The sequence below is a fragment of the Odontesthes bonariensis genome, chromosome 7, assembly GCF_027942865.1.
Source record: "Odontesthes bonariensis isolate fOdoBon6 chromosome 7, fOdoBon6.hap1, whole genome shotgun sequence".
Taxonomy (NCBI): domain Eukaryota; kingdom Metazoa; phylum Chordata; class Actinopteri; order Atheriniformes; family Atherinopsidae; genus Odontesthes; species Odontesthes bonariensis.
In genome coordinates this window covers 35,690,050-35,699,883 of record NC_134512.1, presented here as the reverse complement: position 1 = coordinate 35,699,883, position 9,834 = coordinate 35,690,050, and the positions used below count along the sequence as shown (strand labels likewise).

General features: G+C 43.1%; 1 protein-coding gene across 1 annotated transcript; it reads right to left on the bottom strand.

Annotated features, from left to right (window-relative positions):
* LOC142384904 (myosin heavy chain, fast skeletal muscle-like) lies at nt 1–9,834 on the bottom strand. Its single transcript, XM_075471209.1, has 38 exons — nt 9,628–9,834; nt 9,409–9,552; nt 9,150–9,306; nt 9,029–9,056; nt 8,837–8,948; nt 8,653–8,745; nt 8,509–8,572; nt 8,321–8,419; nt 8,127–8,230; nt 7,905–8,043; nt 7,660–7,778; nt 7,202–7,351; nt 6,949–7,119; nt 6,540–6,843; nt 6,342–6,406; nt 6,159–6,246; nt 5,945–6,062; nt 5,734–5,857; nt 5,250–5,386; nt 4,906–5,161; nt 4,576–4,818; nt 4,316–4,492; nt 4,090–4,235; nt 3,916–4,006; nt 3,440–3,829; nt 3,213–3,339; nt 3,001–3,119; nt 2,724–2,920; nt 2,316–2,499; nt 2,053–2,218; nt 1,838–1,962; nt 1,422–1,730; nt 1,131–1,334; nt 917–1,042; nt 666–836; nt 467–571; nt 260–355; nt 1–153 (listed from the first exon to the last, which is right to left on the bottom strand). The coding sequence occupies exons 1-38, from the start codon at nt 9,832–9,834 to the stop codon at nt 1–3; spliced, it is 5,808 nt and encodes a 1,935-aa protein (XP_075327324.1).

Here is a 9,834-nt window from a genome sequence, read left to right as displayed (position 1 = left end):
TTAAGGTGTGTACATATTTACCTTGCCAGAGTCACGGCTCTTTGCCCTCAGCTTGTTGACCTGAGACTCTGCAATGTCAGCACGCTCCTCTGCCTCCTCCAGCTCATGCTGGATCTTCCTGCACTTGGACAGATGAACATTGGCCTGCTCCTCCTGGAATACACAACAGAATAAAATGCTTAACGTTGTAGAGGAATTGAAGACCGACAACATATGCAATACATCAAGTAGTCGTATGAAGACAACTTTTTTTCCTTACCGCCTCCTCAGACTGCCTCTTATAGGCCTTCACTTTGAGCTGCAGCTTATCAACCAGATCCTGCAGCCTGGCAACGTTTTTCTTGTCCTCCTCAGTCTGTAATGGAAAATGTGAATTTAAATGTTTCATTTTTTGTAAAGACAAGGATGGAATTAGAATAATATGTACTGTTTGTGTTCAGTGTTAATGTGATTGTAATGTGGTTACCTGATAGGTGAGCTCCTTCACTCTCCTCTCATATTTGCGGACACCCTTAACAGCATCAACACCACGTCTCTGCTCAGCCTCAACCTCTGACTCCAGCTCACGAACCTTCAGAAAATGAAAAAAAAAATGTGTGAATTAGAATCTGTGAGTTTTTGTATAGATTTGTTCCACCTCAGAAATCTCAACATAATCCTCTTACCCGAGACTCAAGCTTCTGGAGCTGCTTCTTGCCACCCTTCATGGCCAGGTTCTCAGCCTCATCCAGACGGTGCTGCAGGTCCTTAACGGCAACCTCGAGGTTCTTCTTCATCCTCTCCAGGTGAGCACTAGTGTCCTGCTCCTTCTTTAACTCCTCAGCCATCATAGCAGCCTAGAAAATAACATTTATGGATGAAATGTTTTCAAAGCTTAATAGCAGTTTAAAGGAAAACAAATTGAATTTAAACTTACATCAGTGATGGCCTTCTTGGCCTTGTCCTCGGCATTTCTTGCTTCCTGAACACTATCATCTACTTCACCCTGGACCTGAACCAGGTCAGACTCGAGCTTCTTCTTGGTGTTCAGAAGACTTGTGTTCTAAAATATCAGATTTAGCCAAGTTATTTTTTGCTTGACTGAATGGTTTAGATTTGTGAAATTTCAGAGAAGTTGTCAATTTTTTTACCTGAGAGTGCAGGAGTCCAACACGCTCGCTGGCGTCCACCAGTTCCTGCTCAGCGACTTTGCGGCTCCTCTCTGTCTGTTCCAGAGCAGCTCTGAGTTCCTCAATTTCAGACACCATCAGACCGTTCCTGCGCTCCACCATAGCAGCTTGTTCCTTAATGTCTTCCTGGGCTCTGACAGCATCATCAAGGTGCAGTTGAGCATCCTGAAAAAAAACAAACAACAACATTTAAGTCCCATAATAACCAAAATGTCATCTAGGTCCCTGCCACGGCTCTGTGTCTGACAATACCTTGAGCTGTGCCTGCACATTCCTCAGCTGTTTCTGGGACTCAGCAGCCTGGCGATTGGCATGGCTCAGCTGAATCTCCATCTCATTCAGGTCTCCCTCCATCTTCTTCTTGATCCTCAGGGCATCGTTCCTGCTCCTGACCTCAGCATCCAGAGTGCTCTGCATGGAGTCAGCAACCCTCTGGCTGTTCCTCTTGATCTGCTCCATCTCCTCATCTTTCTCTGCAAGCTTCCTGTCCACCTCACCCTTAATCTGGTTGAGCTCCAGCTGGACACGCAGGATCTTAGACTCCTCGTGCTCCAGAGTTCCCTAACGATATCAAAAACAAAAGTATTTACTCTGTCCGCAAAGATTTTACAGAGGGTGTTGTCAGAACTGGACATTTCTTTTAAGAAGAACTCGCACAAAAAAATTACCTCAGCCTCCTCAAGAGCTGTCTGGATCTCAGACTTCTCTGTCTCCACCTGCTTCTTGGACTTCTCCAGCTCATGGATGCTCTTGCCAGTCTCACCAATCTGTTCAGTCAGATCTGAGATCTCCTCTGCAAAGACATGTTTGAATAGTTTTTAGTTTACATGTAAAAAAATATAATAATAACACAATGAGCAGACACAATCTGGTCAGAACTCACGTTGCAGGTTCTTGTTTTCACGCTTCATTGTCTCCAGCTGATCCAGGGCTTCCTCATAGGAGTTCTTCATCTTGAACAGTTCAGTGCTCATAGTACGAGCCTCTTTCTGAGCTCCCTCAAGCTCTGCCTGACCCTCCTCATACTTCTGCTTCCACTCTGCCAATACCTAGATAAAAACAATTTGTACGCTTGAGTTATTTATTGATACATGGAAAATGAATGAATGGGTTTATATCTTTGTCGCCCATGGTCATTGATGCTACCTTGTCAAAGTTCCTCTGCTTCTTGTCAAGATTGGCAGCGAGCCCATTAGCTCTTTCCACATCAATCATGAGGTCCTCCACTTCACTCTGGAGCCTCTGTTTGGTCTTCTCCAGGGAAGCACACTTAGAGTTCACAGCCTCAATCTGTTCCTCAGCCTCCTGAAGACGCTGGGCCAGCTTTTTCCTTGAATGAAGAATAGCAAGATTGATCTTTGAGTGGATATACGTATCAGTTAGTTTATAAAGAATTACATAGTTTATGGCTTAAGAAAAAACATTGCTGTTTTTGTCTGAATGTCATGCTCTTAATTCACAAATTTGAAAAAGTGTATAGATTTGTTAAAAGCATACTGAAGTTGGCAAGATGTTTTAAACTAAAAGCTATTGTTTTATTTGAAAGTTACTCACTTGGATTCCTCAAGCTCCTCAGTGCGCTGGATAGCATCAGTTTCATATTTAGTTCTCCACTGAGCCACCTCACTGTTGGCCTTGGACATACCACGCTGAAGCTCAGCCTTGGCCTCCTGCTCTTCCTCAAACTGCTCCCTCAGCAGATCACAGTCATGGCGGGCTGATTGCAGTCCATGGGCAAGAGCATTCTTAGCCTGGTTGAAACATGAAAATGAATTAGTAACATTTCTAAATGACAAACAAGTTAGAGCATACACACTTAAATGTGTCTTACCTTGACCTCCTCCTCAACCTGCCTCTTCAGCTCCTCAATCTGCTGTGTGTAGGCCTGTTTGCCTCTAGTCAGCTGAGAGACGAGGGCCTCTTTCTCCTCAATCTGGCGGCTGAACTCACCTTGTGTGAAAACGGTCATCAGAGATTAGTTTGTGTACATTTTCGTGGTCATACACTGAAGCTGTCTGCAGTGAAATATTGTCTGGTGCATACCATTTTCTGTGAGGAGACGAGCTTTCTGTCCACCCAAGTCATTCAGCTGACGAACATTCTCATCAGACTTGGTCTTAATTTCACTAAGTTGGTCCTCAAGAGTACGGCACATCTTTTCAAGATTACCCTAATGTGGAGGACAGAGATGGAATCAGTAAGAGTTTACCTAAACTAAGACATGTCTTAATTTATTTGATTTAATAAGTACAAATGAATGCGTTGTGTACCTTTGCTTTAGCGACAGCCTCCATGTTGCTGGAGAGGTCATCGATCTCCATCTTGTATTCACTCTTTTCTTTCTCAAGCTTCTGCTTGACACGCTGCAGGTTGTCGATCTGTTCTCCCAGCTCAGCAACGCTGTCAGCCTGCTTCTTGCGCAGAGCTGCAGCAGTGGCTTCATGCTGCAGAGTAGACTCCTCAAGGTCACGACGGAGCTTCTGGAACTCAGCTTCACGCTTCTTGTTCATCTCAATCTGAGCTGCAGTGGCGCCGCCGGCCTCCTCCAACCTCTCACTGATCTCCTCGAGTTCTCTGGACAGGTCGGCCCTCTGCTTCTCAACCTTGGCACGAGCAGCACGCTCAGCCTCGATCTCCTCCTCCAGCTCCTCAATACGGGCCTGTTGGATGTGGATATATTGTCCTTCAGTAATCTTTGAACTTTCAATACAGAGTACTGTGTGATTCAACACAATTAATCAGTCACCTGAAGCTCCTTGATCTTCTTCTGAAGCTGAGCGCCCATTGACTGCTCATCCTCAATCTTGCTGAGGAGCTGGCTGATTTCAAAGTCCTTCCTATGAAAATATGAATGTGCATTGTGAGAATTCATGCATGTCGAGAACCACACTGGAGTTTGAAGAAAAAAATCTACTCTTACTTCTTAATTTTCTCATCAGACTGCTGCTTGTCATTCTCCAGATCCATGATGGATTCCTGGGCCAGTTTCAGATCACCCTCCAGCTTTCTCTTGGCTCTCTCAAGGTCCATGCGAAGCTTTTTCTCTTGCTCCAGAGAACCCTCAAGCTGAAAAATGATATGGGATTGTTGTTATCAGGTTCAATAAGAATCTTGTTTTGCCAATCTAGGAAACTTTAGAAACTTACATCATCAACTTGCTGCTCAAGCTTGGTCTTGGCTTTGGTGAGAGTGTTGACTTTGTCTTCCTCAGCCTGCAGGTCATCCAGAGTCTGCTGATGAGCCTCCTGAAGGGCTTTCTTCTCCTTTGTCAGTTTAGCAATGCTCTCATCCTGAGAGGCCATCTCCTCAGTCAGGTTCTTCACCTACATGTCCAAGAAAGATGTTGTTATCACTTGATGGCACTCTGTTCTATCTGATCTGCACGAACAGTTAAAAATGTCCAAACCTTGTTCTCGGTGGCATGTTTCTCCTTTTCCACTTTGGCCAAGGTAAGCTCCAGGTCATCAATATCCTTTTTGAGCTCAGAGCATTCATCCTCCAGCTTTCTCTTCTTGGCAGTAAGCTCAGCATTGATTTCCTCTTCATCCTCCAGTCTCTCAGTTGTCTCTTTGAGTTTGGCCTCCAACTGAATCTTGCTCTTGATAAGTCCCTCACATCTCTCCTCAGCATCTGACAGATTCTCTCCTTCCTAGTTTACATTTGAAAAAGTAGATTTGCACATTAACATTCCACAAAAACCATAAAAAAGTACAGCTCCTGATTGATTTCTACTCACAGATGCAACTTGCAGCTGCAGATCGTTCTTCTCCTGCAGAAGAGACACCATCTTCTCCTCCAGTTCCTTCTTCTTGGCCAAGGCAGTAGCCAAGTCGTTTGTCATCTTCTCATAGTTCTCCTTCATATTTTGCAGCTCCTTCTCAGTCTCAGCACTCTTCAGGAGAGGCTTGATCTTGTAGTACACCTTCATCCATGGCCAGTGTTTCACATTCATGAATGAGCGCACGTTGTACTGGATGGTATAGATGGCCTCCCTGTGGACACAAAGTTTCTGTTATAGACAAATGGACTTGATCATTTCAACCATGACTGAATGTTCATAGTTTTCTGTTTTCCACATGCCTCCTCTCTGTCATCTTGACATATTCCCTCCTCATGAGGTAAGCACGGGCGAGAGCCTGAGTCATTGTGACCAAAGCTGCCAGCTTTTCATCTCTCATCTCCTCAAGGACACCCAACAGACCAGCCTTGAAGAACACCTGAACAAACAAAGCATCTTATGTCTGCTATATATACTAAACAACAAAAAGACTCAGAGAACTTACACAATCAAACAAGAAAACATTTTCAGAGATGCATGCAGTTGTGCTGAATTCTTGTCACTGTTTGAAAGGAAACTGCTTCTGGCAGGACCAATGAGAAATGTTTGTTTCAATTCATTTAATTTTGAAGCCCAGCCTTTTAGCACCCTCCACATCTTTTCATTTGCTGTCCCTCCTATTCCCCATCTAACTTTTCAGTAAAATAGATTGATGCTAAAAGAAAAAAAAAAGGGGGGATTTTGACCTATTATCCTTTGTAACAAAATTTTTATTGAAAAACTTACCTTGGTGTGTCCGAATCTGTACTCATCATGATTAACATCAATTGATCCAAGCAGCTTCTCTGAGGCCTTCTTGTTGTCAATGAACTGTCCCTCAGGGATGACGCTGGCATTCAATACCTTGTATCTTTTATGAGAGAGTTGATGGTCTCGGTTATCATGTCATTTTTATAGTTTTTCAAGAACAGAAGTGTAATAAACATGGAAATTGTACCTCTGCTTGAAGTCACCATAGAGGATTCTGCTGGGGAAACCTTTCCTGCAGATTCTGATACCCTCCAGCACACCGTTACACCTGAGCTGGTGGATGACCAGGAAGTTCTCCATCAGACCTGTAGAATCAGATTATCTCCGTTAGTGCAATAAAAAACAATATGAAATGAATCAAACCAGTACACACCAACGATAAAAGAATATATCTTTCGTACCTGGAGTCTTGGACTCATTGGGAATCAGGCAGCGCACAAAGTGAGGATGGGTGCTCCTCAAGTTTGTCATCAGCTTGCCCAAGTTCTCCTGTTGTATGTACAAAGTAGAGAATTTTTGTCATCAAATCCAAGAAAAATGGATGTGAATATCAAAAGACTTTTAATGTATTTTTCAAACCTTACCCTGAACTGTGAAGACACCGTCTGCATAGAGCCACCCTTTTTCTTGCCTCCCTTCTTGCCAGCCTCTGTATTTCAGAATGTGATATCAATTGGAAACTTTGTGTTAGAATATGAGACTTCAAATTTACATTGAACACACACAAAAATGTAAAGTAAGTAGAATCTTCCAAGTGCGGTTTACGTTATCAAAAATCATACCCTCAGGGGCAGCAGGAGGATAGAGAAGAGCCAGCAGTTTGCATGAGGACTTCTGGTACAGCCCCAGGACAGACTCGTTCAGTGGGTCCTTGTTCTTGTCCAGCCAACCAGCGATGTTGTAATCCACAGTACCAGCATAGTGCACCAGGGAGAAGTGGGCCTCAGCCTTGCCCTTTGCAGGCTTTGGCTTCTCAAAGGCTTTGTTCTTGCCAAGATGCTGGTCATACAGCTTGTTCTTGAAGGAAGTGTCACTAGCTTTGGGGAACATGCACTCCTCTTCAAGGATGGAGAAGATGCCCATGGGCTTGAGTAAAGGAGAAAGAGATAAGGTGTGTCATGAATCAACAGTACCCCTCTGTCACGCTGTAGTAATACCTTCACAATATAGATTTATGAGCTTAAAGTATACCTTTTCAATCAGCTCAATGCAGGCAGCCAAGTCCATACCAAAGTCAATGAACTCCCAGACAATACCCTCCTTCTTGTACTCCTCTTGCTCCAGGACGAACATGGTGTGGTTGAAGAACTGCTGCAGTTTCTCATTGGTGAAGTTGATGCACAATTGCTCCAAGGTGTTGAACTGTAGACAAATCATTAATTTTAGTAAGAAAGCCCACTGTCATGAAAAGTATTTGATGTTGAATTAGAGGAATAAGGCCTACATCAAAGATTTCAAAGCCAGCAATGTCCAGGACACCAATGAAGTAGTTCCTTTGCTGCTTAGTGTCCAACATCTGGTTGATACGGATGACCATCCACAAGAACATCCTCTCATAGATTGACTTGGCCAGGGCAGTCACAGAGTTATTCACCTAAAGTAAAACAAGACCATGACTTGATGAATGTCGGCCAACTGTTTTGTAAACAGCAAGATCACCGAACCTGCTTCTAGGCTTGTAAGATTCACATTATATATATTCTCTATTAAAAAAAGCATCTCTGATGGCAGTTGATTTGTAATGAATGCACTCAGTGTTCAGTGGAAAAGTAATAAGTACAAGTAAAGGGAAAAGTGACATTCCTGTTATCTACTAAACTTTAATGTTTTATCTATATGGAAGTAGCAACAGTAACATTTGACTAAATAATGGCATTATTGATATGAATTGCTCATGTTTACCTGAGGCACTGTCTGTCCCTTGGTGACAAACTCATTTCCGACCTTCACTCTGGGATAGCACAGACCCTTCAGCATGTCAGCGGAGTTCAGACCCAACAAGTAAGCAACCTTGTCGGCCTCTAAAAACATTTTATAGTAAACATTTATAGTAAATGCATACAGAATGACACAGTGATTGTCTGTTATGAACATATACTCATGCGGTTGCAAATATTTAGAGCAGATATCCCACATGTCTTTCTCACCTTCATTGCCATCTGGCTCAGCCTGCTCCTCACGCTGCTTCTGCTTGAACTTCATGTTACCATGGTGAAGAACAGCACCAGTCATCCTGTAGATGCTCAGCTTCTCCTCATTGGTGAAGCCCAGGATATCGATGGCATTCTGTTGAAAAGAACAATCCACGTGAAATATAATCATTCAACTTCCACAAAATAACTGATGTTTGAATGAAGAAGATCACTCACATCAGTGGCTTCCAGCTCAACTTTGTCATCAATGCTGGCCACAGTGATCTGACCCATGCTGCACATGGGGAAGTCATAGGGGTTGGTTGTGATGAGTGCCAGATCTAAGAATCAAAAAGGGTAAAATGATCAACACGTTGTTTTATAGGATGACTGAGATTCCATTTGACACGGCAAGAACTCAGCCTGCTTACCAATCAGCTCAGGTATGTGGGCTGTCATCATCTGGTAGAAGATGTGGTAGCCTCTCTCATCAGGAAGCTGGAATGTCACTCTAGACTTCTCCAGCAGATCTGTAAATTTTGTTCATTAGTCTAATGTTTTGCTCATTTAAGACTGTGTTAAATGGATTCCCCTTAATTATTACATGAAAACTACTTACATGTCTCAATATCAGCACTAGCCAGTTTGCCGGTTGTGCCGAAATGAATTCTGATGAATTTACCCTGTTTGGAACAAAGGAATCGTTAAAAGTCCACCCACATGGGAAATGTTGAACAACATGGAGAAACAATTCCATACTTACGAAACGTGAAGAGTTGTCATTCCTCACAGTTTTGGCATTACCATAAGCCTCCAGCAGGGGATTGGCTGCAATGATCTGATCCTCCAGTGAGCCCTATAATCCAGTTTTAAAGAAATGACATTAGAAAAAGATTTTCACCTGTAAGTATTCTGTATTTTTAGTCATAACGTGTGTCATAACACACCTTGAAGTTGCTTTGTTCCTTCTTTTTGCTATCTCCTCCGCCAACAGAGATGGTGGCAAAGTACTGGATGACACGTTTCGTGTTCACAGTCTTTCCAGCACCAGATTCTCCTCTGGGTATAGACACAGACTTGTTAGTATTTGATCAGGATATTCAGTTGATATGAATAAAGTCAATGAATGTGAGACTTACGTGATCAGGACAGACTGGTTTTCCCTATCTGTTAAAAATAAGAAATGGAGATATTCACTCTGTATGTCAGCCAAAACCACCAAATTCTGTATGAACAAATTCTTTCATGTTCAGGACATACCACAAAGCATGAACTGATAAGCGTTGTCAGAGACAGAGAAGATGTGGGGTGGAGCCTCCATACGCTTCTTGCCTCTGTAGGCAGAGACTACTTCAGAGTCGTACACTGGGAGCCACTTGTAGGGGTTCACAGTTGCACAGAACAACCCAGAGTAGGTCTGAAAGAAATAATAGACATTTTAAGTTAATAGGGTTTAATATTCCTTTCAACTACAGTGACTCTCAATGTTTCTGTTCACTCTTTAGTGAGTTTGTCTTACGTAGATCATCCATGCTGCATAACGCTCTTTGAGATTATACAGCACAGAGGCTTCATTGAGATGGGTCATCATGGCCATGTCCTCAATTTTGTCATACTTGGGAGGGTTCATTGGAGAGACTTCATCCTCTTTAACTGTCCTCTCCTACAACAGGAAATCCATCACTATTAGAAGGGATCACAATTAACACCCATTTGAATGTGACCTAACTGTACCAACCTCATTGTTGATCAAGACATTGACGGTGACTTTGCCACCTTCTTTCTTGATGATCTTTGCCTTCAAGTACAGCTCTTTAGCATCAGCCACATAGCAGGCGCTTTTGGCGTCGAATGGTGCACTCTGAGCCTCAATCCTCTCCTTCTCTGGCTTACGAAGGTAAATGGCAGCCTTGCCATATAAGGCCATCTCTGCGTCCGTACTCAT